The 27,972-nt window shown below is 38.6% G+C and overlaps 2 protein-coding genes and 1 pseudogene across 3 annotated transcripts; 1 reads left to right on the top strand and 2 right to left on the bottom strand.

Moving 5' to 3' along the window:
* Positions 1 to 228: 228 nt before the first annotated feature.
* Positions 229 to 9,670, bottom strand: LOC110043351 (uncharacterized). The gene is made up of 11 exons (XM_020748799.2): positions 9,453 to 9,670; positions 8,446 to 8,497; positions 7,787 to 7,845; positions 6,882 to 6,961; positions 6,592 to 6,665; positions 6,295 to 6,365; positions 5,167 to 5,273; positions 3,803 to 3,867; positions 3,465 to 3,559; positions 2,790 to 2,848; positions 229 to 2,288 (listed from the first exon to the last, which is right to left on the bottom strand). Exons 1-11 carry the CDS (start codon positions 9,511 to 9,513, stop codon positions 2,181 to 2,183), a joined length of 831 nt encoding a protein of 276 aa, XP_020604458.2. The 5' UTR covers positions 9,514 to 9,670; the 3' UTR covers positions 229 to 2,180.
* A 4,745-nt stretch (positions 9,671 to 14,415) lies between these two features.
* LOC110043352 (ras-related protein ORAB-1 pseudogene) lies at positions 14,416 to 15,963 on the bottom strand (annotated as a pseudogene).
* Positions 15,964 to 16,277: 314 nt separating this feature from the next.
* LOC110043365 (uncharacterized) lies at positions 16,278 to 26,761 on the top strand. Of its 2 annotated transcripts, none has more exons than XM_089295654.1 (3): positions 16,278 to 16,669; positions 19,958 to 20,467; positions 21,873 to 26,761. In XM_089295654.1, the coding sequence occupies exons 2-3, from the start codon at positions 19,999 to 20,001 to the stop codon at positions 23,915 to 23,917; spliced, it is 2,514 nt and encodes an 837-aa protein (XP_089151780.1). In that variant the 5' UTR covers positions 16,278 to 16,669; positions 19,958 to 19,998; the 3' UTR covers positions 23,918 to 26,761. The 2 variants fall into 2 exon arrangements, with proteins under 2 accessions (XP_089151780.1, XP_089151781.1); XM_089295655.1 differs by having other exon boundaries at positions 16,278 to 16,765.
* The last annotated feature ends 1,211 nt before the right edge of the window (positions 26,762 to 27,972 follow it).

Raw genomic sequence — 27,972 nt, 5'->3', positions numbered from 1 at the left:
ATACAAAAGAAATCGCATTATTTAATCTCTTTCATTGTGTACAGCCTCTGAGCCTCATTAGAAATTTAATATGTTGGAACTGGCCCATTATGTGCCTCCATTGACATTTAATTTCAAAAATACATAATTATCACCTTCGTTTCAACATTCTCTACCTTGTTTGTTACCAATTGGTCATTCAGTTACAAAATGGTGCTACAAGAGATCAATAAAAACATGAGTTCTAAATGACGGTTTTTCCATGTAATATTTATTGCTCATTGTCTCTGTTTATGGTATCTTACTTAACAACAAATTATTCACTGACGGTTAGTTAATACTTGTTGTTCAGTATCGAGCCATCAACCTGACAGACTTGAACAAACTAACCCAAGCTAACAGTACTGGACAAAATTTTACTTCTTTATGTCTCGGCATTGACTTTGTTCAAATCTGTAGTGTATTATTTCAATCTGTAGATTGTAATCTCTTCCAATGAGGGTCAGTGGGGCTTACAACCACGACAAGAAAAACAATTATTTCGTCTCAAACTATCTTATTAACAGTAATACCTTACTTCAATCTGAACATCTCAAATTGTTACAACAATAATTACTGAGTTGCCAAAAGTAATTTGATTTTATTAACTTGTGGTAAAAATGCAGCCTTGCTTTGTTCCCTCAATTAACAAAAATATTATTTAATTAATATTTCATACATTGATTACCTAACTCGCAGTATTTGAACGTATTTGTGTTGTGAAAATTATCTGTAACATTTTAGAGTCTGGTTATAAGACCATAATAGAAGGGAATATGGTGGGTGGAAAATTGTAATATTAGGAAAAACGAAGCAATACCGCTGCCGTAGATGGTAACTGGTGGTCTAAATTAATGTACAAGGGGAAAACAACAAGGCAAATAAGCACTGGTGCTGCAAAGACAATGGCACATCTTCTAACAGGTTGTTACCCGTAAAATGTAAATCTTGGATTAACTAATCCATGCTCTCGTATTTACAATTGTTTTCCTCATATTTGTAAGCTTGCTTCCAATAGGACTAGAAACCGAAAAGAGTCTAAAAAACATGATGGATAATATTATTAAATGTCTATACTGACAATATTGTCAACCAAAACACTAAAAAAAATGCTTCCTAACTGCAAGCTTGGGGAATACTTTGCAATCCAAAATTAAAATTACTGATACTCCTAGAAAACTGTACAGTATACGTGATGCATTACCACTCCTATCAAACTAAAAGAAAAATTAGTTTATCATGTGCTAATGAAGCACCGGTCAGTATTACTATTATAACAGAGTGTCTCCATGAGGTTTAGAGTCGTCTGTGAATATTAAAGGTGTTTCGCATATGTCCTTTTTTGGTTATTCGAATACACCAGGTACTCTAGACTACTTGTCATGTGATGAACTAACGACGACTAATCTTTCACTTATTAATTAGCTAGACAGAAATACTATTTAAAAAGGATAAATACAATTTTGTTAACTTGGCTTACAACTGATTGAATCATTTTGGATAACCCAAAACTCGTTTATCACTGTTTCTTGTGCACGCAAAGTGCAAAGTTTTATAAACTATCAATATTCTAACTAACATGTAAATATTATTTAAACTTAATTATGTACTAGACTAATTAGAGTGGTTTAATTCAATCAAGTGTCAAAAGTAATAAGGCATTTGCAACTACTTTGGTTTTGGTTTAACTCCAGTTTGAGATTGGTTGAGTGGTCTAATTGGTAAGGAATTGGGTTGGTTTTGGTATTAAGACACTCAATTGAAAACTGCACTAAAAACAGCTGCAGTCGTTCAATAAGGGGTACAGTGGAATCCCAAGTTTTCAAACCCTTCATTTTTCAAAACTCCCAATAGCTCAAACCAAAAGTCATTTACCTCCCCTCAGTCAAATCCTGTTCATACTATTTTCCCCCCTGGTTTCTCAACTAACCAATTTTTCAAACCAATTTTCGTTTCCCTTTAAGGTTCCAAAAATCAGGATTCACTGTACTGTTACTTTAATGACCAACAGTCCAACAATATTTATCTAGTTTGTTTGAGTTTCTGTGATTCCTAAATCTGTCATTTTGGCATTTATAATCCCCAAACTAACTTGCGTTGTCATATATGATCAAACTAAATACTAATGATCAAGTTTATTGTCCAGCAAGACAAAAAAAATCCTAAACACAAGAACATGAAAATGTTTGCTGAGCTTCAAATTTCTTTCCTGGCTCAAGGACAAAAGGCTTGTTGACATATCCTGCTTCAACACAGAGCATATTGGGGTACTGTTGGAAAAGGAGAAAACGAAAAAAATTAAATAATAAATGATGTGGGAAAGAAACAAAAACAAAGAAAAATGTGACAGTGTCAAACCTGGCATAAAAACCCTCATTTCCTAGACAAGTTTGACTGTGTGAACTTCTTACTGTGGTTCTAAATACAGGAGACTTTATGTGTTTGAACATTTTTGATAAAAATTTAATCAAAAGACCAGTTCGCTACGGTTCCTTAAATATTGGTTGCTGTGAAACTCAGACAACTGTGAACACCAGAAATATGGAATGTTATCATGTGGCAAGGAAAAAGCCAATTGAAAACTAAAGCACAGACAACTTTATTGTGATTGGTCATTACACTATTGACCTGTCAGACTCAGATCAAAGTGTCCATGGTTTTTGGCTTCCACAGTATTTATACATCAAACCATTTTCAAGGGTTCCAACAAATCTAGATTCATGTAATCAAGACTTCACCATACTTTTGAAGCTTTCAGAAAAAAGGCAAACCTCATTATCTCCAAAATCTGACATTGCGATGGCCTTCTGAGCCCAAGGATTCCACACCACTGCCAAAAATACAAATAATCATCAAAAATAAAACACTTTTAGTTTTAAAGCAAATTGAGAAAGCTCAGTTAATGGATTATGATGCTCAAGGCCTTCACTGGATTGTTCCTATACTTTGGTTGAGCACCTTCATGGACCATTATAATATTTTATTCTCATGTGATGCTGACTGGAGGTTTCAGCTTGTGGTGCCATTATTTTATAGTTAGGTTTCTAGTATGCATAAGCTTTTTCCCAGCTGACCTATAGTCTGTTTATTCCAGGCTGGGTTTTACTGCTGGAGAGAGAAGTTAGGTTTTTGGTCACTCAATGGAAGTTCGTCTGTCGCGCTGATCCCAGAGGGGTGGTCCTCCCTTTGCACCATATAGTGTGTAGTTATTGCATTTGTCTATCATTAACAATGTAAGTGTTTTCAAGCATAGGAACTGCAACATTAATGTTATAGTAATCTACAGAAAATTCCCAAGAACAGAAATAAAAACATCAAATATGCTGTATGTATACTCATTCACTTTAAACAGTAAATAGTAAATAAAGTTAACAAATAGATAAAATGTTGAAAATTGATTAATATGTAGATTGAAAATTTATATGTTCATAACTATGTTTTCTTACCTGTATCTGGAAAGTTTTCTTTCCAGAGAGTAATATCACTGTTTGCAGAGCCAACATTCGTTATTTTATGCTCACTTGGAGAATTATGATAAACCCTGAAAAAAAAAGAAAAAGTATTTAACAGAAACTACAATGATATCATGTCATGGTAGTCTTGAAATCTATTTATCCGCAGGGTTGAAAAATGCAGATATGTAAACTTTGACTGTTAAAGAAGCCTGTTTTAAAAACCCTAGAAAGTATCTATTAAGCCAATTATATATTAAAAAACTATTTTTATTCAATTAATAATAAAACTAAAAAGAAAATTCATTTAATTGAAATAATTAATGATTTACCTATCTGTATAGCCATTTATCTTTACTGGGTCATTGCTTTCAGTGAATATGTTCCCACCAAGAACCTAGTACAACAGAGAAACAAAAAAAACATACCAGGGAATTGTAATTTAATTGTACATTCAATAACATGCAGTTGCTGATTGCAGAAGGCAACAGTTATCAACTGTGGCCTAATGGTTAGTGTGCTCAACTCAAGATCAAGTGGTGCAGCTTCAGCCCTGGCCAGGGACATTGTGTTGTGTTCTTGGGCAAGATACTTTACTCTTACTACTGGTACTGAGTACTGGCGAAGTTAATGCTGGGGGATAACTTTGTGATAATTCGGTACATGTAGCAATGAGCAAAAACCTCATAAGATGCTTGACACTGCCGATAAATTAGATACAAGGCTCAAAAGGCTCTTAAAAGTGTCAAATATTCGCTGGTTATAGCCCTTCTTCAGTAAGTGGAGTAGGTGGTTCTTCAGTAACTCTGTGATAGTCTATATACGTTTAGTATCACCCAACTAGTGGACTAATGTAAATCCTACATTTTGATTGGCTACACTACTAGGGGACTATTAGTAATAGTCATCGAGTAGCGAAATTGGCGCCATCGAGCGTGACGCTTTCTTTCGTTTTATTCCCAAATAAATATTTCTTCAACTTGCATTTGCTAACTTTATTATCACCTTTTCTGTCCGACTAGTTGGGTGATACTAAAACAATTAGACCCTTCGCCCTCAAGGGCCACGGGTCAATAGCCCATTCGGCTTCACCTCATGGGCCACTGACCCGTAGCCCACAAGGGCTACGGGTCTAATTGTTAAGTAGCCATACTTACTCCCAAGGATGGGTAGGGCTACACATACGCTAACCCTGTTATGAACTAGCATCCCATCCAGGGGGGAGTAGAAATACTCCTTATCACCTCACACTACTGAAACCTAGGCTGATGGGCAATTGGCTCATATGAAAGCAGACTTCACCAAAAGGAGGTGTGAGGTGTGTGCAAGAGTGAGGACTTGTAACTGGGAGAAAATTGCTGAGGTTTTCCTAGCATGGTAGGGCCCAAGTGAACCTTAGTGCCTAACATTTTAATATCTCTTTTGTGGCTAGCCAGTGAACGTCACTCATAATGCTTGTGAGCATTCAGGGAAAAATTATCCAGCCCCAGCTAATAGCCAATCACAGCACTTGCATGTTATGTCTTGGCATGCTTTAATAGGCTTACAATAAATCCATAAATATACATGCAAGTTATAAATGACATTTTGGATATACATATGAATTAATTCTAGAATAGGGTACTTTCATATAAATATACTAGGAATCCTCCTTTTCTCTTTCCCTACATGTACAATCTTTGTCCTAGGACTGTACCTTGTCAACGTAAGTTAAACCCTTTAGTCCAGAAACTGTTGTTTTTGTGACATCAGGAACTCTGAAGTATGTGTGAAAAAGGGTGGTGAAATCAAAGGACTTTTCATCTGCAGAGAACACAGTTTTATATGTCATTAATATTATATTCTAGAAATTATTAACTAGTGATGCACATATCAACTATTACTTTTAAGTCTGTATTTGACAGAAAGTTCACAGGACACGGTGAGGAAAAACTTGTATGGACTGCCGGGTGGAGTGGGAGGGGGGTGAAGGCATCTATAAAAGGGTTAGGATGCTTGTGATTTTGTGGATTTGGTAATCACAAGTTAGAGTGTTCAGAGCAGAGAACTGTAGACCGGTAAATATTTTTGCCACCTGGGTGTTGTTTAGTAGGTCGTGCACACACACACAAAAATGTTGTCATTGTGTACCACAGAGAATGTGATCGTGGTAGGTAGTAAGACCACTTGGACCTAAAATTGTTTCAGTCTAAAATAGTATCTTTTAGGGGTGGAATAAATTATAATGATTATGCCACGCCCAGTTTTGTCTTCTTTAGGGCTCTAATTCCAATTTTATGAGGAGCCTCCCCAACCCTTTCAGATGGGATTTGACATCCACCAATATGGACTGACAGAGAACACTAAACTAAATCTTGTAAAAAAGTTTTCTTAGTCACCTACATCAGTAAAAGTGACAAGAGGTGTTATTTGCTCCTCAGTGGATTGTACATGTATGCTAGTCCATCACAGCTTATTTTCTGACAATTTTGCATTTTTTCCCCGTCAAATACTGATCTAGTCTCCGCAGCCGTTATTAGGGTTGTCACGCATCACACAAGCATTGCGTGATGACCATAATAAGGCTGCGGAGGAGACTAATACTGATCAGTTCCTATGTATTCTCCTGGGGTGGAGGCTGAGGCAATCCTGTGAGAGTAAAAGTTTTGGACCACAAACGAAATCAACACAAATACCCAGGCAAGCGCTGCCTGCATTATACAGACAGAAATACAGCATAATCCTGTCTGATATTATATCTGGGTAATACATTATATCATACTGCAGGGTACCCTAGCATGGCTTAATATAGTGTGCATGCATGTGTTTTAGAAGAATGTGTTACCTTTGTTTTCAACCGTGATGGTTGTTTTTAGATGATGTTTTCCTACAGTCACTTCATACATCACCTTAAACCTTTAAGACAAGAACAATCACACATCTGAGAATGCAGTTTCCATTTATTAATTTACAGTTACTTTAAGATTCACTTGTAATGCTGTATTATAAATTTGAATTATACTTGCACCTGCCTTCCATTGCAAGCCACTTCCAAGGCTCAGCCAGCATTGTGTCAAACATTGTCAATGATTGTGAAATAGAAAATTATAATGATGTTTGTCTGAAGTTAGACAGCACTCACTTATAATCCCACATCTGCCTTGTACTTTCACTGTCCTCCAGAACAAACACAGCACTAGTTTGACCATTCTCTTCCTGAATAAAAATATTAAAACACCATTGAACAGTTAAAAATCCAGTAAAATTACAATTAGGAGGTTCTTGCAAGAGAAAAGATTGAGGATGCCAAAATGAAATATTTCCTAAAAGGGGACAACTTTTTTGTTTATTTAGTTTTCTCTCTCTATCTCTATCTCTTTTTTTTTTTTTTTTCCGTGCTTTTACTGCTAGGACATGAAAAAATGTCCAAACCATTGGTTGTTGACAGACTGTCCACTGACTTGTCCTTGCAAAGCCATGCTGAGGTCCAAGACTCCAAGGTCCAAAGTTTGCTGTAAAACAACAACAAAAAATAGTCAGAGTAGAACCCTTACTTCCAGCCGCCCAGTTAAGTAAATGAATAAATTGACCACTCCCCTAATTAATGGGGCATTCAGGACCAATGGAAACAAAGTAATGATGAAACAAATAAATGCAAATGAACATAACAAGGTTAAAAATCTGGCAGGAGGCAGACCAATTGGCTATTTACAAACATGGCCGAGGATTTGAACTAGGTTCTACCATGAAACAACTCTAGCTTAGTGCTCAGAGCAGGACTTGAATCTGCGACCTCCGGATTTCAAATCCGGCAGCCTAACCAATCAGCCAAGCTGCCTCCTATACAGAGAATACGAGGCTGCCTCCTCCATCTTGTCATGATGGACAAAGCAAGTTTTGCTAGTTGACAAGTTTTGCTAGTCGAGATAAATTGCTCAGTCAGTTGCACCCTAACAGCCTTACCAACAACTGACTAAGTTACGTTTGTACATGGCTAGAGTTTCATGGCAAATCCAACACTGAATTTAATATTACACAAGACTGTGTTGTAATTTGGAAAAGTAAGTTGTTACTACACTGTAATATCTCATCTGATGCTCTCAATCACCAAATGACAACAGTTGAATGTTTTTTTTTATAGTTACAAAGGAAAGAGTTTTTCCCTCATTACTTATTATTAATAAGACAAGCCACTGAATGTGGTTGATTTTATTAGTAATTTGTTCGAAACTAGGTACAGACTGGCAAATTGGTCTGGCATAAGCTGTGAAAAAAGATCTAATTTATTCAAAGCTATAAAAACATAGAGAGAACACTGAGTTACTCTGTATACTTACGGAATACTACAGGAATTCCTCCTCTGATTGCCTTCTTTCCATCAAAAACCGCCTTTTCACTGTTCAATAATAATTAAAATGAGCATCGATGCTGAAGTGAATGGAGTAGGATTATTCCCCTTGGTGTTATTCCAGTCCTTTGCAGATTGTGTTATTCTAGAAAATATCCAGAGGGTTTTTGTGTTTGAACCCCCCCTGGAAATTCCAGTTTTGGCTTTCGAGACCTCCTCCCTGTTGGAATCTCCAATGGATTTTATCTGGAACCACACGTTATACATTTAGTAACTCAGTACCTGGAGGCCCTATTAGAGGTTTACAGGGTACAGGATATTTCTGTAAAAAAAATTATTGGGATAGAGGAAAAGTAATGAGATATTTTAGAACAGATATCCCAGGATATGGGAATACAATCAACTGAGGTTAATTTTTGAATGATTAAAATATTGAATGTAGACTATTTGGGTCAAAAGTTCATGGGATATGGGATACTCCGACCTACCCTAAAGGGGACTAACTTCCATGACCTACCCCTCCATGGTGAGACAAACCCAGACCACTTGATCAAGATACAACCATTGGATTAGCACCTTGTATCTTGAAAATAAAGTATTTCCTTCATTTTATATACCATGGAAATGTTACTGGGTTATCATTTTTACCTTACAAACAGCATTTCCTGACCTTTGCATATCCATGATGTCACTGTGGCTCCTATATACACATCAAGAAAAAATAAATTAATTAGAAAATTCTGATATCCCATGTTCAAAGGTTTCATTAAGGGCTGGGCACCGAGCAAATTGACCAGCTGTGAAGACGATTTTTCCCACTTGGTTTTACTACCTAGAGGGAAGTTTTTCTTATAAAGAAGTTCAGTTCAAAAAGTTTTGCCCACCTCTGAAAGCCAGTTGCCATCCAGTGCTGAAAATGTTAAATGAAACCCCTACATGCTGCTAGCAGCTAAATACCTGCCAACTTGTACAAACTGGATATCCAGAGATTTTTCAGTACAAAGTGATACAGCTATGTATAAAGGTTTGCTGCTAAAGTTTGCAATTTAGATGTTGCAATCCCATATTAAAGAATGCCAATATTACCATAACCTTGGTGAAAACCGGGAGTCGCCCATACCTCAGAATAACAAACATGAAGAAGTAGGGAGTTTTACTTAATTTTAAATGTGGAAGACTTAACATGTTTGTACTACACACAAATTCTGTATAATGTTGAGCATTTAAGCTTAATTTTCGTGTAACTTCCATTTATGATTAGCTTTCTTCAATTGAGAAATTCCAGAAAAATACCAAATGAAACATTTATTAGAAGTGTATAAAAAGCTTATCTGGAATAGTCACCACCTAAATAAACAATGAGTTTGAATATTTTCAATTAAAGCTTAAGTTACTTTCAAGTTAAGCTTGAATAAAACAACCCGAAATTAACATCATAAATGCATGGTTTTAAAAGCTAATTAATCTTAATTTAGCTCTGTTTCCCAATACAAAATGTTTTCTGTGAAACTTTCCCAGGATCCAGTTTGCAAAAGCAGATCTCATCTTGTTAAAAAAATTTAAGCAGAATTAGTAAGCTACGATTGATGTCAGGAAAAACCTGTTGGATTAAACTTATTACTAATCAAGAGCACTGAACAAAAATTCCAACTTGCCATGAAGGTGGACGGTTGCAGAATCTCCATCGGGACTTTCCAACTGAACAATATCGGCCATGGTTTGAAGGTTGGAAATAACAGAGAATTTTGATGACAAGCACTATATAAAGCTTATTCCGAGTTCAAAGTTTACCGTAAATATTTTATAAGGTTTACAAGCTTGCTTATATTGGCACAGCAAGCTCGAGTGACGTGTAACGCATTGCCTGGGTATTTTACATGACGGAGTAACGAACCGCTGACTGGCATGGCGCAAGCGTACGTTTTTCACCAGCTGGTCACGCAAGACCACCATCACGTAATAGTTTTGCACAAATATTTCAAATTTCTTAGACTAGACCTCGAGGCTAAACAAGGAAACCAGTACTAATTATTGTTGTGTTACTCTTAAGAAAAATCTTTCTTGGGGAAAGGATAGTTGTCAGTTGTCAGATTATGTAAATTCTGGACTGCGTACAAAAAAAAAAAAAACTTTTCCTGTCCAGTGGTCTCTTTACACAGTTTATATGTCTGATAACTTTTCGCATTTTTTTCTCAGTTCATTCCAACAATTATTCGCAAGTAATGCCAGGTACGTTACTAGATGTTAAAATTTATTAGAAAAATAGCCCAATAAAATAAGCGCGCTGATTGGTGAAAAATCGTATTTATATTATACAATTAGAAATTGATTCCTATCGAGTAGAAATCGAGAGCGAATAATCAAATTATTTTAGTGTAAATCTACTAGTCGTTCAAACTTGTATCCAAATCCTTTTGACAGACACTTCGAAAACGCCAAGAAGCGGTCGCCATTTTGGTTACTGCTAGGATACTCGAACTACTCGCTATCTACAGCAGAATAGATAGTAAGTAGCGTAGCCAAAAACAGAAAAGCTTTTGCAATGAGTGCTAATAGACTTATGCCTAAAACCCCGTACACACTACGCCGGAGAAATTTTACAATGGATTTTCACCCTGAAACCGCATCAAATGTTTTCCGTCCACACTTCGCCGGAGAAATTTGAAAACGTAACAGAGTCAACGGCCATTTTCGGTTTGTGTTTGAGGACATGTGTTTGACTTGTTGAAGCTCCGTTTTCAAACAATTTTCAAAATATTTTCAGTCCACACTAAAACGCAAAGCCAGCGTTTTCAAATTCCTCAGGTTTGAAGAGCGTTTTCGAAAAGCTCCGTTTTTCTGACGGATTGGTGTGAACCGTAGAAATAAAGCTTCGTTTTCTAATTTCTCCGGTGTAGTGTGGAGGGAGCTTAAACTCAGTAGAAATACGAAAAATGCCTTCTATTTCGCACGCATATATAGTGATTTTGGCATTGTTCACAGGAGTAAAATTGTCGCTTCGGAAATGGTGCGGTATGTTTAAATCCCTACGCAAGGGTTTTCATTATGCCTATTTACCCGCGCAAGTTGGTTTTCAATCATCATTTTCCTTGCTAAATTGTTCTGCATTCATGTGCCAAGTAAGTTAAATTTGCCTCACGTTACGTGGGAGGCTGGCTTCTTTGCCTTGGTCCCGCCTTGGTTGAACTACTTGATGGCAAAGCCGCGAGAAAAGTTATTTTCAATCAACCGGCCGAACAAGGTGAAAGCAAAGTAGGTATCTCAGAAAGTCTCCTTCGATCTTAAATTGTTTCAAGCCAAGTTGTTAAGTTCAAAGTTTTATTTTCAAAACGCATCGCAAAGGCGCGTTATTTATAATTTTGATGTTTTGGTCGTTGTTCAAGTAGTGCTTTGAAAATGCAGATCTTCGCTGAGTTTTCGTGTACTTAAAAATGTATGGTGCACTTTGGCAAGAAATTAACTTCAGTCAATATGGTCAATACCTGTACATCAAAATGCCACTTCAGCACAAATGATTAGTTTTGCGTTTATTTTCATAGCTAATTTTCTCGTGTTAGTATAGGTAATCGTATGAATGCGAGTGTAATTAAGGATTTACACTACGAGAGAAATTTGAAAATTCTCTGAAAATTATTACATTTGGCGAGTGCAACTTGAACTGAGAATTTTAACATATCACGAGTAGTGTAAATCCTTAATTGCTCGAGCTTTCATGCGATTACTCATTTGTTATATGACTGAGAAAATTGCGAACAAGCGCGTGTTAATCTGCACTGCAGTGCAAATTAGAGAATTAACGATAAATTGGCCTGCTCTCAGCCAATCACAATGCAGTAATTTTCTCAGTCATATGATAACACAAAAAATACGTTCTGTCGTACTCTTGATTAACTCGCTAATCTTTCATCACTTTTAAGCTTTTTCATTTGAAGCGGCAAATTCGAAATTTCGCGCCTGCTCACAGACTAGGCGACAACGTCGACTCACAACACGGGTCGTTGACAACGACCATTCGAAACACGTCATTATCGTCTTTTCAATGGCTGAGCTTTAACAGAACGAAATAACTTTTTGTCAGAGTCACCATTACTGAACACAAAATATTCTTGCATTGTTAATAACCTTTTTCTCAATTCTTTTTGTTTCAAGCAGACTTCAGATGCATACAAAGTACATAGGGTACATGTATATTAAGAGATAATTTAATTTGTTTTCATCGTTCTTTATTTTCGTTGATTTCTTAGCATTTCACGTCTTGTTTCATGAATTATCACCTTGTCTTTCTTTTCTTTCGACATTTTTAATAGTAGCTATGAAAATTTAGTCGCGCGATTCTCTTCTAACCGAGATTTCAAGTAAAATGAGAACTGTCATTATTATATTAATGTTATTAGCTCCAAAAATTTAGTCGATGCTCCAAATAGAGCAAAAAAACTGTAGAATTTTGATCCCTATAACAGGGTATGTTACTGAAAACTTGGGCTCAAAAAGACTTTAAATCCTCTACATCTGCGAAACTGATGTAATGCTATACAAACTGAACTGCTGAGTCTACTGTGAGCTGTTCAGTTGGCCTGCAAACAGGCTTGCGGCGAGGACGGAAAAAAATTCGGCGAGCGAAGCGAACGGACGAGCGCGAAACTGAAGAATTCGGAGGGCTAAGCGATCGGGGCGACACGAGACGCTTCGTTCGGGCTCGCCGGGAGCCCGTTCGCAGGTTGCTGCTCAGTCTGCGAGATCGTCCTATGCCAACAGAAGATATAGAAGTAAAGATATGTAGGTAGCATAAAATACCTCTGTGAACATAATAATTGGCCGTTCACAAATATCGCACACGTATTACTTGAAAATACATTAAAATGTAATATTTTACTATTCATAAATTAAAGTACAAAACAACAAATATATACAAAAGCAAACAATTGTCAAATACTTGTGAAATGTTCGTGGCTAGTCTGACGCGGCGTGTCGTCTCGGCCAAGAGACTCTTCAGAGACCTTTAGAATTCAAAGGCAAACTCGTTGAGCATTGTAAACGGGACTTTGGGCGTGATGCTCAACGAGTTTGCCTTTGAATACTAAAGGTCTCTGAAGAGTCTCTTGGCGGAGACGAAACGCCGCGTCAGACTAGCCACGAACATTTCACAAGTATAAAACAAAAAATATATATGTTAAGTAAAAACTACAATTGAGATCCAGACAAGAAACCAATAAGGGCGTTTCAGATTTTTATGTAAGTGGCTCATTAAAAGTACACTAGAACTGAAGCAGAAAGCAAATCTTTTCGGTATCGTATGTTTCAGCTATAAATTAAAGAAATGCGCCTTCTCTTTCTTCCAACTTTTTCACCCAGGCCCTGTCCACGCTACGCCGGAGGGATTTGAAAACGAAGGTATCACTTTGAAAACGCGTCAAATGTTTTGCGTTCACATTACGCTGGAGGAATTTGAAAACGCTGTAATCACCAGTCATTTTGGATTTGTGATTGAAGAAACCTCGGGCAGGAAATACCATGATTCTCGTAACGTTATCGTTTTTAAAAAGCTTCGTTGTTTAAATGTTTTCCGTCCACACTAAAACGGAAAACCCGCGTTGTCAAATTCCTCTAATTTGAAGAACGTTTATGAAAAGTTCCGTTGCCGTGACGGATTAGTATGGACGGGCTAACCGGAGAAATAAAACTCCGCTTTCAAATTCCTCCGGCTTACGTAGTGTAAACGGGGTCCTAGTAATTGCAAGCGTGCGCCGTTCCCTTGCCACAATCTTTTTACTTGTTAATTACTCAGTGTAAGCATGCGATATTCCCTGCTGGGATCTCTTTCCTTCTAACTTTTAAGCATTCTCTATATCCCATTTGGGATCTTTTTACTTGTTAACTCTGCACATTCGCTGTTCCCTAGCAGAGATTTTGTAACTTATAACTTGTAAGGTTGTTCTATTCTACTGTCGGGATCTTTCTATTTCTGTATTGCAGCCTTTCGCTGTTCGCTTGTTGCGATCTTATTTATTAGTTTATCGAGGGCCTGCGCTACTCTGTTGGAGGGAGCTTTCTTTTAGTTTATTTCAGGTTCTTCGTCGTCGGGGTAGTTTGTTTGCATGCTTGGAGTTTGGTCACTGACTGATTTTCCTAGTGTTCACAGAGATGTTTACCAGGTAAGGGGGTTAGGGAGCCATTGTGCACAGAACAGACAGTAAATGCCAGGAAAAAGCTTCCGTGTTCCTACCTTTGTCTCTTGATGGTTGCGTTTGTGATGCAGGTGGTCTTTTTAACAAGTTCCACAGCAAAATTTCTGGGTTTTTTTTTGCATTTGTTTGTATTGAACTAGGTTCAAATTCATTGACTACGTCTTCAAGAATATTCCAACACTTTTCCTCTAACAAGGACCGTGTCAGCTGCAGTTGAAACACTTCCAAGAGAAACGCTTGTTGGTGATAGCTATACCCCGTCTATAAATATAGAGTCGTAACTTTGTTGACTAGCATGGACAGACTGGAAGTTGTCAGTGCATTGACAACAAACATGTTTCGCTCTACATTCCGAGTTTGATTTTTCTGGTCTGTGGTTTTTCCACAAACGAAAACGATAAATGAAAATAATGATAAAAACGAAAACAAAAAACCGTTTTTGTACTGCGGTTTTATTCGGTCAGTTTTCAAGTTTGCCGGTTTTGTTCCTTTCTGTCTTCATATTGACAAAAAATTTATACGTAAAACTTTATATATAAGCCAACAAAAGAAATCTGCGTGTGTCCGTGCTTGACTGCGGGTAGCTGCTGGACTGTAACAAATCATATACTGTAACTTAAAATTTATTCATAAAGGAGCATTAAAAGGATGTTGGTCTGACAGGAATATGCTAATGGCTGTCACGATTTGTAAGCATGTTTAGCTACAATAGATTGGACCCTGAAAAAAAAAAAAGAGAAATAAAATTGCCAATTTACTGCTTTTTTACTCGGTTTTCATTGAAACATGTTATCATATACGTTGGAAATTTTTCAAACCTGACAACGCAAATTGTATTTGTTATGCACGCATAATTTATCCGACATGTCCCTTCTGACGACTAATTGTACCCGGCCAATATAATTTCTTTTATTAATATTCCCATAAGAATTATGAAAAAATCGTAGCACTTGATATGCGTGAGGGAAAAATGTTGCCAGCTTCGCGTGCAGCTGGCCTAAGTTTACATCTGTTTCATTTTGAAGTAAATAAAAGTTAATGTTTTAAGGTCTGGAGTAACTGTCTTGCTTATAATGAGAACCACAATCAAAGATGGCGGATCGCGTGCCGTTGTGATTTTCTGCCGCGAAATTACGAAAAACTGCAACATTTCGGCCAGCTACTTGTTTTTACAGGGGAACTGTCTTTCAAGCTTAATGTTTCTCCTGATCCATCGGGAGATGTCAGTGGTGAACCGAGTTTTTCTCTCAACTCTTCTGCCATTGTGTAAAACACGTTGTCCACATTTGTTCGATCTTTCGCGCTCGTTTCAATAAACGAAATTTGAAGCTTCTCCGCGAAACTTTTCGCCACTTCGTACTCAACTTGTCGCTTGCCAAGCAGATCGCATTTATTTCCAACAAGTAGCTTGTTTACACCTTCGCAAGCGTAACGCTCCACTTCTTCCAGCCACTGATCAATGTGCAAATATGTCTCCATTTCATTTACATCGTATACCATGATTATCCCATGTGCACTCCGGTAGTACGCCGTTGTGAGTGTTCGGAAACGCTCCTGACCCGCTGTATCCCAAATTTGGAGCTTCACCACCTTGCCACCAACATTCAAAGTCCGTATTTTAAAATCGACGCCTATCGTGCTTATAAAACTCTCAGTGAACGTGTCGTCTGCGAAACGAATCAATAGACACGATTTTCCAACGCCGGAATCGCCGATCAAAAGCAGTTTAAATAAATAGTCGTAGTCTGGATTCATCTTATCAGTCCAATATCCCTGCCAGTATAAACATGCCTGACTCTAAACGCTGCAACAAACATCCGGTTGATAATTCAGTTGTCGCCGTGTGTTATCTATGGTAAAACGTGAACTAATTTCCATATCTAGCTCGGCGAAAAATAAAATCCTATTCGTTATGTTGGGTTATTGTTGAAATTTTAAACTACCTGCCGAGGGGCAGGGTGACGTCAGACAACGAAACCAAACTTGTACGCGCGCGTGCGTCAAAAATTTCCAACAAAGTGGAAGGAAATTGACGAAAATAAGGCACCGTCTTCAGAACGCCAGAGGAATTTAAAAACGCGACAATACTTGGTAGTTTTGGATTTGTGGTTGGGGAAAACTCGGGAAGGGAAATCATATTCGTCGTTTTCAAAAAGCTTTCTTTTCAAAATGCTTTCCGTCCAAACTAAAACGCAAAGCCGGCGTTTTCAGATTCCTCCGGTTCGAAGAGCGTTTTCGAAAAGCTCCGTTTCCGTGACGGATTAGTGTGGACGATAGGCCACAAATTCAAATTCCTCCGGCGTTATCATCTCTAAATTGTTGTGAGTGTGACAGAGTATAGTTGACTAATCGGAACTAAAAACGAGAACATGTGACTGTTTCTTGTAGTGGAAGAAGTGGCTTTTGCTCTGGCAAGACAAGACTTTATTTCGACAGATAGCAAGGATCATTCAGTGCAAGTGAAGGCTACTTTTCTTCAGGTGAATAACTCAAACGTCCAATTCAACGCCATTTTTAGGTTAGTCACGCAACGCAACTAGAGCATTGCGTGACATACGTCCGCGTGAACACGGAGACCTGGGCAGACCATTTGGTTTGACCGCCATTTTCGGACGCTGTTGATCAACCTTCGTTCATTGCTGCTGGTGGTTTTAAAATGGTCTGACCATGTTCTGAGCAACCTTGAGGTAAATATGTCTCTCCAGTCAGTAGCTTTCTTTTGAAAAGGGTGCAACTTCAATCGTTCGAACAGCTGAAATCTTGATTAACTCGACAATGCAAAGGTAAAAGGGAGTCGAAGTCTTTCTACAATTTATTTAAGCTTATTGTTCGTTTGCTTAGCCCTCTTCGACGGGCCTTTAAATTATTTTACCTAAGCTTGTCGTTATCAAGTTCAGGTTTATGATGAGCTTAGTGAATGAAGAAGACAGAATTAGTTTAAGACATTTGAAAGACTTTTACTGAACATTTGAAAGACTTTTACTTGCTTGAAAAAGCTTTTACTTACTTGAAAAAGCTTTTACTTACTTGAAAAAGCTTTTACGTACTTGAAAAACCTTGGAGACGAGAGGTGAACTAATGGCCGGGCCATGGCGGGTCTGAAGCACAGGTAATGGGGGGGCAACCTGAAAACACTGACCGCCAGTCGCCGGACCCCCACTACGGACCGGGTTTGCAGACTACCTACATGTATGGACCAGTCCACGGACTCCCCCTACGGACCCCCTCTACGGACCACCCCCAAAATATAATAAAAATAATAAATAAATATTTTAGTTATGGGTTGTCTAATAGATTACTCGTGACGGTGAAATTTCGAATGTTACGCTGTGCAAATGTAACAGACCTGGATTCAGGCTCTGGTGCAATTTATATCACTAAACATTGCCATTTCTTTTGCTGTGGCCATAAAGTATACGAAAAACGCGTACGGGGAAGCCTCGAAATTTGTGTTCTTTCCCTTCTGCCATTTTGTTCAGCCCATTCTCCCGTGGGTAAGGTAAGGTAAGGTAAGGTAATTTATTTTACGTCAAGAACACGGGGAGTGGTTGCCCAAGTCTCCCGAGCCAGGGGCTCATTCATTCCAGGCTTCACAATTTGCTCAGCGGATACAAACAGATACAAACAAGAATAAACGGCCTAAAAGTATATATTCCATAGCCAGATTGAGCCACGAATGGAAGGTAAGAACACAGCTTTTGGACATTTTGGGGGGGGGGGGGGAGAGGGGGTGGGGTAGTAAAAACCTAAGTCTGTTACATTTGCACAGTAACACTCGAAAAATCACCGCACGAGTCTGAATCTATTGGACAGTGAATATTTATTATTTTTACACTACTTTAGGATGGTCCGTAGAGGGGGTCCGTAGGGTAATCCGCGGACCTGGTCCATTGTGGGGGTCCGCGGACCGGAGGTCAGTGTTTTCGAGTTACCCGGTCACGGGTCATATGGATCACAGGTTATTATTGTTTTTACCAATACTGAAACAACCTTAAAACTTTACTAATACTAACCTTAAGCCTAAGCATTGTCTTAGAGTAGTATTTAGGCCTAAGGTTAGCATTAGGAAGGGGTGAGGGTTGTTTCAGTATTGGTAAAACAGTGACCCGCGACCTGTGTTTTAGACCCGTGAATTGTTGAGTGTGTTTTTGTTATCTATAACAAACAAATCCTCGTAATTCAGCCTCAAAGCTATAAATTTGCCAGAGATGTAGAAAATACTATCGAAATTGGTTGAAACTTATCCAAGTTCAGTCTTAATTAAATTAAGCGGTGTAAAAAATGACATTTGTACATGTGCCTCCCTACTGTGCATAATTTTCGCATCATAAGCATGTGCTCTCAAGATGCATGTACATAGACAACACCAAGAGATCTCCTTCAAGCTAAGCTCGACAGCAAAATGAATGTTAGTTTTCTCTTAAAGATGATTTCCAGTCTGTGCTGCGCACTCACGAGAGTTTGTGTGTGTTTTTTGTTTTGTTTGATGTAAGATGTCACAAAATCTAAATATTTTGCAACTACTTACGTGAAGTAAATTCAAAGTTTCAAAACAACCCCTATTAAGGATGCGAAGCAGTGGAAACTTTATGCCTTGTTCTTTCTCATATCACTTGATGAAACAAATTCACAGCTGTGAAAATCAACGCAGCTGTTGGAAAAAGAATTTGAAAGGCCTCAAAGATAGGATATGTGGTTTGTAATGCATAACATTGTTTCACATTCCATCGAGTAAGATTTATAATGTTTATAAACATTAGGGTGCTGAGACTGCATAGTATGGACTGGAAATCATCTTTAAATGAGCATGGTGACTTGTATTTTATATTATGGACATTATTTTGGTGTTTTCATACCTTCTCGTTCTTTTTGTTTAAGAAAAATTGCCTTATAACCATCAAAGAAAAGGTACTTACTAGTGGAAAAACAAATTTATATAGTCACATGCGAAAATAAGAATTTGTAGATTTTCTTCATACCCAAAATGCCAAACTCCATCGATTGTCCCAATCCCCACTTGGTTTTGTAGCATCAGCAGGGGAGGAAAAAAACCCAGGTCTGATTGTGCAAGGCAAGGAAATTTTGCTCTTGGGAAAGTGAATTAGCCTCAGTAGTCTTGTTATTGACAATTTCCAATCAAAAGCAGTTTGAATTTTCAAACTAAAGACTACAAGATGAGCAAAACAATGAGTTGAAAGCATGGATTAAGTCAAAATCTGAGCATAATTTGCTCACTTTCATCCTTTTCGTCTTTTTATTTATCTTTTTATTTGAAATTTATTATTTAGTGTTAGTAATAAAACCTTGCATGTTAATTAAACCTTTAGTAATGTACAGTGAAACCTGTATTAAGTGGTCCCCATATTAAACAGACACCAGCTTGAGTCCCTAAATTTTCTTCCCACATTTACTGTAAAATAAACCTGCAATCGGGAGACACCTCTGTCAAGCGGACGCGTACACCAATATTAAGCCATTTTGATGCACAAAACCTGCAATAAGCAGACACTTCAAGCATTTTACCTCTAAATGTTCAGCTGAGACTCCTTTAACATTGTTCAGCGATGTCCTTTTAAAGCTAAGTGATTATTTCAGATTGACACATTGACTGACTGGACATTGTGCTATGAGCAGTCTTTGATCTCACACTGTGTTACAAAAGGGTTAATAATTAACTATTATTACACAACATATTAGAACCTGTTTTGAGCGTACACCCTTTATTAAGCGGACACTAATGAGGGTCCTAAGGGTGTCCATTTAATGCAGGTTTCACTGTATAATGTATAGAATTTCTGAAACAAATTTTAAGAAACACTTTCAGGGTGATTTCTCACCAAGCACCCACTAAATAAGAACTTGATCAGCCTGAACCCCAAAATCATAGGTTCTTATGTGCGGGTGTTTACTGTATAGTGTAGTGCAGATCTGTTTTAAATATGGGTAATAATTTTATCTTAATTTGTTATTTTCAGTGACATCCACTTGTTGAAGTGTACTTGAGAAGTCCATCAGTATGAGCTGTGAAACTATAGTGACCACAAGCAATGATGACCAAAGCCTTTCTGATAATGTCTCATCAAAACAAAATAAGTTGGGCTGGTCCACAACCAATAATTCTCAAAAGCTACATGATTTGAAGGTTGTTTTATTTAAACTAAATGTTGGAGAATGTTTCCCACTGCCTGGAAAAAGTGGGTTTTCTGTAGAGTATCCCATAACTGCAATAAACTTTGGCAAGAATCGTGTTCCTGGAGTGCAAAAATCTACAGAGAGGAGGTCAAAGAGAATTTCAGAAGCTGTTGCCACATGCTGCCTTGGTTGTAAAAATGGAGACTCGTGTACTAAAAAGGGGCCTAAAAAGGCCAAGTCATCAAGCCCACAAGTTAAGGATGCTACTAAAAAGAGGAAATATGTTTATAGAAAAAAGCCGGGAAGAAGAAAAAAGCAGTCAATACAGACTACCAAACCAAATCGTCAGTCAGGTACAGGTCTTACAGTTATTTACCTATATGGGGACCATTTTCATTTGCATGAACATATGTTTTCAGTGGTCACAATCGTTTTTTACTTTCAAAATGTCAGCAATGTCAGACAAGGCCATACAGTCCCTGAAAGTTGGTCAGCAATTTTCAGGCACCCATTTCCCCCCATTGTCTTCCTTTTTTGGGGGCTGACAGTCTATTAGCAGTCTGGTAGTTTAGCCAGATACTTGATAAATGTCACTAACATGTGCAACTCATCCAGTTATTATCATTGTTATTGACTGGATAGTAATTCATTTTATTGGTTAATTATAAAGTGGACACTGAACACACTTAATGTTCTTCCGACAAGCCCCACTTTACTTGGGCCAAAATAACGACAAAAAGTTTCGACATTTTGAAGTAAACAAACCAAATAAGAATAATTCTTCATTTCTTTACCTTATATTGACTTTGTCCCCCTGACAAACTTGTAGTCTTTCGGGGCAAGGCAAGGGAACAACTGCTGCTAGAATTAACCCAGTACCCATGGGGTGGTGTGGTGACCTCATGGTTAGTGTACTTGTCTCCAGATTGAGCAGTCCAAGCTGGAGGCCTGGCTGCGTTGTGCTCTTGGCCAAGGTACTAAGTTACTCTCACAGTGCCTCTCTCCACCCAGGTGTATAACTGGGTACCAGCAAACTTGATGCTGGGTGTAACCCTGCGATGGACTACCATCCCATCCAGAAGGAAATACTACTACAGTCGAACCTCGATTATCCGGACTCGTTGGGACTAGACGAAATAGTCCGGATAATCGAAAATAGGAATATTAATGAAGAACAAAACTGTTTAAATAAAGCAACATTTAATCGTGAAACAACACTTTTACAAATCGTTTGGAAAACAATATGGGCTATTGTACATCTTGAACCACTAAACTCTGAGCCTATCAGAACTCATTCGAGCGTTCTTCATTAGTTACGACGCGTGCAAGCGCTGCTTTTGCTCTTTAAAAGCAAAAATCTGGATAATCGAGGCACGGATAATCGAGGTTCGACTGTAGTCGTTTCATGCTACAGAAACCAGAAATAAGCGCCGGCCCGATGGGCCACTTGGCCCGTATGCAGACTTCACCTTACCATGTTGGCCACAACTGACTATAAGAGGTAACTTGTTTTAGCAATCCCCTATGGTATAGAAGAAAGATTAGTGTGGTGAAAACACTTGCAGGATCTTCAAAGATCTCCACAAGGACCTTTAAGGATTTTTATATATAATCGGTAACAATCCTCAAGGTTCTTTTCGGGTCCTGCTAAATCAGTTCTCAGATATAGATTTCGCTGAGCAAAGACTCCTTATCCCGGGCTAAAAGTATTATCGAGCTGTCATTGCTTCTCTCAACCTTATACTTGCCCTGTTTTAGATTCCCTGCGCAATGCAGGTGAGACATCATTTTCCGGAGTGCATCCTAACCAGAGGTTGGATCAAGACAGAATTCCTATCCAGAGGCCTTTGTATATCACACTATTAGATGGAAGAATATTGAAACAGACACCTTACACTGTGTGTTTCCCTAACGCAGTAGCCATGAACCAGTCTGCTGTCCCGGTGGGGATGGTGAATCATGTTGCTCAGGTACCAAGCAGTCCCCAGGGGCTCCTCCAACCTACATTTGCACCAGGAGTGCCCAGTCCACTCTATCAACGAAATGTTCCTGGTTCACTTGTATCCATGCCAGCAGTATCTCCTGCTCAGGCGATAAATCGCGCTATCATCTCACATTCAGATGTTCTCCGGACTGTGTCATCTGGTCCTTGCGTTTCATCGGATGCCTCTGGGGAGAGCGAGGTACCAGCTCCTGTTTGTGTACCTGGAGTTTCTGAAAACAGAAGTCAAACTGCTGCAGTTGGTAATACAAATACAGTTCACGTTATATTTTCTAGAGAGAAGGGCTTAGGTCACAATCTGTTGCCTGTAACCAACAGTAGCACATGTCCTTTGGGTAGCATGCAAGCATACCCTGGCAAAGCTTCCTCTGTCACGCACTCCATTCCAAACACTCCTGTCACGCTCACGAATGCTGGAGTGGCAAATCCTCGACAATTCCATTTTGCTGCCTCAGGACCACACACTGCAGCCCTTCCTATTTATGCTCCAGCTCGTTCCCCTCTGCATTTGCCTCCGTTTATTCCTGTGGCATTTGGTGGTGTCAGTGGGCTTCCTTTTCATCGCTTGGCACCATCCTTGTCATTGCCTGTCCAGACCATGTCTCCTGTAGCTGGTGCTGGTATCCCTTTCATCGCAAACTCGCCGGTGAACAACGTCCCTTATTCAAGTACTGCTCCATTTGTGTATCAACAACCTCAACAACATCGACAACAGCAACAACAACAACAACAACAACAACAACAACAACAACAGCAGCAGCAACAACAGCAGCAGCAGCAGCAACAACAACAACTACAACTACAACATCGGCAACAACAATATCAACAACAACAACAACAGGAACAACAACAGCAGCAACAACAACAACAAGAACATCGACAACAACAGCAACGACAACTACAACAACAACAGCATCAACAAGAACATCGACAACAACATCAACAACAACAGCAGCAACAACAACAACCGCAGCAACTACAACAGCAACAGCAACAACAGCAACAGCAACAACAACAACAACAGCACCAACTACAACAGCAACAACAACAACAACAGGCTGTGTCACAAACATGGTCTAGAACAGACCCTGTTGGTTCTAGTAATTCAACTCACGATCAAGCCGCAAGTTCATCAAACACGAACATATCACCTATTCAAAATTTAGCCTTGCAATCAGTAAGCGCCAGTGAAGGCAGTTTTCACCTTCAGCAAGAATCAACAGAAGGTACTGTTCAACGAGCTCCTGAAATCTCTGCCTTTGAAAGAGTAACGAGAACAGTCGAATCTCAAAGTAGTGTTGATGAATCATGTCGCGAACTGCGTTCACTCTTAGAGCGATTAACACAAAAGAAAAAACTTCCAGGCGATTATAGATTTATCATAGATCACTACAAGTCCACCTTCGAACAAGAACCGAACAACGCGATCACTGTCACTGGCTTGGAATCACTGAAACATTTCCTTGACAGGACTGAGAGCAAATTCAGAGCAGATGCTATGGCGCTGGACAAGTCTTGTCTGGCTTTGCAGTCTTTGACTGAGAAATACCAACAGGACATTCGTAGAGATTTAGACAGGTTCCGGTATAGACAGGTTTTGCACAAGAGAACGAACACGGGGGAAAATAGCGGAGTGTTAGAGGAAGGATCAGTGGGAAGTCATAGAAAGCGGAGTTTTCAGGAGATGAAAAGCAAAATCAAGGAGCTGGACGACAAGTTGAAGGGGTTTGCGAACGAGCAATACGAAATACGTACGAAGTGGCAGGACTATGAAGCAAAGGAACTCCACAAACGCCATTAAAAAGCGTCCATTTGCCGAGAGGAACATAACTCTGCGTAGATCTTATCACAATTTCTGACGTCATCGTATTTGGGGGCCGGAGGGGCGCAAACACGGCAAATATTACGGAAAATGTATGGGAAAATGGTGAATCTCATGTCTAACAACTCATGGAAAATTCGAATTCTGAAGTATTGAGGAATTAAAAACTAAAGATACTACGTAAAAGAATTCACTGATCGCATTTGAGGGAAATAATCTCGCTACAAAAGCCACAATTAAGGTTTTCATTTTTTCCATACATTTGTCTGGAAAACCGAGGCGCGATTCGAACAAAAATTTAGAGACACATTGAAATACGCATTAAATACATTGACACATTAATAAAGCTTTTACTTACTTACTTACTTACTTACTTACTTACTTACTTACTTACTTACTTACTTACTTACTTACTTACTTACTTACTTACTTACTTACTTACTTACTTACTTACTTACTTACTTACTTACTTACACTTGTATCAAAAATTAGAAGTGCACTTTCTCGCCGCACAGCAAATCTATGTTCTTCAAATTTGACCAGAAAAACCTTCTGCTGGGTATCTTTTCAGTATAATTCTAGATACTCAGAAAGTCAATCACTCTCAACTTATTGGGCATCAAACTTTTAACTTTTCCCATACATTGACTGCAATTTTTTGCCGTGTTTGCCCCCAAAGCGAGATGGCGTCAGAAACGATGATCCGCTACAAATATACGAGGTCTCCATCCTCGACGAAATAATACAAAAAGATGAAGTCTTCCAGTAAACATAAGCTAGTGGTCGTGGAATCCAAGGCTAATAAGCCCTTCGGATGAGGAGTTCGCCTACAGATACAGACTACCCCCGCCCCAACCCATCAAAGACGAAAAAATGCGCCGAAAATGCAAGTGCCTAGTCAATTCGGCAAAGTCGGAGAAGTACATAAATAGTCAGGTCTACAATAGATTTTTACCTCTAAGAACACAGATTTGTCCATATTTACCTGAAAAAAGTCCTTATTAATGTGATGTTTACCGCTAATTTTGGCGATTTTGGTTCTTTAATGGGATCTTATTTTCTTAAAGAAAAGTGCTTGCTTCTGCAAGGCCCAGTTTGGTGAGGTTTTCCTTTTGACGAGGAACACTGTTATGTCTAAAAATTAAGGCTACATTTTAAGTCAATACGGTGCAAACCGTGCTCTAGATCCTCTAATTTATTTATTCAACGTCTTTTATGCTGATCACACAACAACAAACAAGAACCTGTTTTAAATTTTAGTTTCAACAGGGTATGTAACGAGAATTTACAAAGCATAATTTTAGGTTACAGGCTCTTAATCGCTAGGTCTGTTACTGTAATTCATTTCTATGTTTGCACCAGGGCCAAGGTGACTAAACTGTAAAAAAAAAAAAAAAAAAAAAAATTGATCTTATGAAACAGTTACCATACTTTATCATTGGAAATAGTTACATTGATCATTATACTATATAAATGCGTTATACATTCGTGATGCATGTTGAAGAGAATTGTATTTTTAACGTGCCTTTTTTGGTGAGGATTGCCCTGCACAGGGATATAATTTCGACATTTTCGTTTTCGTTCATGTAAGTGTTACGTTTAGTCAGACTATTTCTCTGTGTGGCACGAACTTTTTGTGGTTTTTTCCACGATCCGCCCCAAAAATTCCCGAAAAAATTTACTCCACTGGCGAAATTATACATGCAAACATCCCATGTAGAATCTCGTTGATTCCATTTGTTTAAGACGTCTCTTTCGTTCAGAAACAAAACGTTTAGAAATAAAACGATGAAATTGCCCTTGGTGCTAATTGTAGTAGATTGACACTGGTTATGGTGTTTTATGTCACTGTATGCTGTTTTCACCTGTCGATTGCTTGTAGTTAAGGTGACTCCTCAGAAATGAAAGTTGCCGAACAATATTTTTGAGACTTTCCCTGAATGTTCCCTACCAGGCACTGTATCGAAAAATGGCAATAAAACAGGTAAGTCACCATTTTCGCTAAAGAGATGTGATGGGCTAATCTTACCCCATTTATGCCTAATCACGCGCGTTGTTTCATCAGTTCACGTTACCTTTTGCGGTAGCTGGAAGCAAAGGTTATTAAAGCAATACTTGAAAAAATCTTGATAGGTAGAAAGTGGCGGGCTGTTTTCACCTGTCGATTGCTTGTAGTTAAGGTGACTCCTCAGAATTGAAAGTTGCCCAACAATATTTTTGAGACTTTCCCTGAATGTTCCCTACCAGGCACTGTATCGAAAAATGGCAATAAAACATGTAAGTCACCATTTTCGCTAAAGAGATGTGATGGGCTAATCTTACCCCATTTATGCCTAATCACGCGCGTTGTTTCATCAGTTCCCGTTACCTTTTGCGGTAGCTGGAAGCAAAGGTTATTAAAGCAATACTTGAAAAAATCTTGATAGGTAGAAAGTGGCGGGCTGTTTTCACCTGTCGATTGCTTGTAGTTAAGGTGACTCCTCAGAATTGAAAGTTGCCCAACAATATTTTTGAGACTTTCCCTGAATGTTCTCTACCAGGCACTGTATCGAAAAATGGCAATAAAACGGGTAGGTCACCATTTTCGCTAAAGAGATGTGATGGGCTAATCTTACCCCATTTATGCCTAATCACGCGCGTTGTTTCATCAGTTCACGTTACCTTTTGCGGTAGCTGGAAGCAAAGGTTATTAAAGCAATACCTGAAGAAATCTTGATAGGTAGAAAGTACCGGGCACATGGAACAATGTAATATGTAATTTATGGCAAAATCACACAATTCTACACGACATGGACTCAAAACGTTCCTCGAATAGTTGTTTTCGAGGTCGCAATTCGCATCCTCGCGGATCGGTTTTGAGCAGTTTTTTAGCTATATCTTTTTTTCCTTCCGAACAATTTTTTCTTAATTTTTTAACCTAAGCCACACCAAATTTGTACACCAAAATTATGCAATAAAAAATATAGGTCACCATGCTTGTTTAAGAGAAAACGAGCATTTATTTCGCTGTCGAGAGCATAGCTTGAAGGAGATCTCTTCGGTTGTGTAAGTGCATGTGCTCATTTGTGCGCTAATGACGCGAAAATCGTGCGCAGTAGGGATGCGCAATGCAATACTGAGGAATCACCTGAAACAAATTCAAAAAACGAAAAGGTAGTAACTCAACAAAATGCGACTTCCTAAAAATCGCAAAAATTAATACACGGTACGAAAAAAGTATTTCACAATCGCAAAAAATTAGTTCCCGCACAATAAAAAAAAAATAATAAAAAATAAATAAATAAATAAATAAATAAATAAATAAATAAATAAATCGTTGACTGCAAAAGTTAACTCCCGCAAAATTTCGTGCCACATGATTTGTATCGATTAATTCGGAAACCAGACGAACCCTCGGAATCTAAACTGTTACATTTTGGGTCGTTCAAATTTTCACCCCGTGGCAAAAAAATGGTGCTTAAATATCCCATCTTACAATCATATTAGGGGTGATCAAATGTCGCTGTACCTCGGGACACACATGGCCAAAATGACTAAGGAGACAGAGAAAAGAAAAAACATCCCCGTCCCCAGCCCCCGTTCCCCCTCCCCCCGCCCCCGTTCCCCCTCCCCCCCGATACCCGCTTTGAACTTCCAGCGGATCCTGACACAAAACAAAGCCTTTTAAATTAAGGTACTTCTTTCCGAGCCACAAATTTAACGTGAGTGCAATATGGGCAACGTTGCATGTCATCGAGTAGCGTAGGTATCAGTCCTATCCTGTCTTCTGTTATTCAGTCTTTAGAAGATTTCTTTCTCTTTCGAATACCAATAGAACGGCCGTCATCATTGCCTTTATCACTTCCTAACTAGAGCATTACGCTTTGTCTCACCTAAGCCCTATTTTCAGTGGTCTCTTCGCAGCCCTTCAAAAAACAAGGCTGATTACTAAGTAGAAAGCTTAACGGGACAACGATATGATAGAGTGTGATCAGATCTTTTACCGATCCTACGTATACCAGTAGCATCTTCGTTTGCGGTCCCTTGCATCATTG

Source organism: Orbicella faveolata, unplaced genomic scaffold (genome assembly GCF_042242905.1).
Source record: "Orbicella faveolata isolate gen_17 unplaced genomic scaffold, um_ofav_v1 contig_26, whole genome shotgun sequence".
In the NCBI taxonomy this organism is placed as follows: Eukaryota; Metazoa; Cnidaria; class Anthozoa; order Scleractinia; family Merulinidae; genus Orbicella; species Orbicella faveolata.
This window is presented reverse-complemented; position numbering and strand designations above follow the sequence as displayed.

Coding starts and splice junctions, on each gene's coding strand:
- LOC110043365 (XM_089295654.1), top strand. CDS start 19,999: ATGAGCTGTGAAACTATAGTGACCACAAGCAATGATGACCAAAGCCTT. Junction 20,468..21,872: donor CAAACCAAATCGTCAGTCAG/GTACAGGTCTTA, acceptor GCCCTGTTTTAG/ATTCCCTGCGCAATGCAGGT.
- LOC110043351 (XM_020748799.2), bottom strand. CDS start 9,513: ATGGCCGATATTGTTCAGTTGGAAAGTCCCGATGGAGATTCTGCAACC. Junction 6,666..6,881: donor CAGTCTGTCAACAACCAATG/GTTTGGACATTT, acceptor ATTTTTATTCAG/GAAGAGAATGGTCAAACTAG. Junction 5,274..6,294: donor CATCACGGTTGAAAACAAAG/GTAACACATTCT, acceptor TGTTCTCTGCAG/ATGAAAAGTCCTTTGATTTC.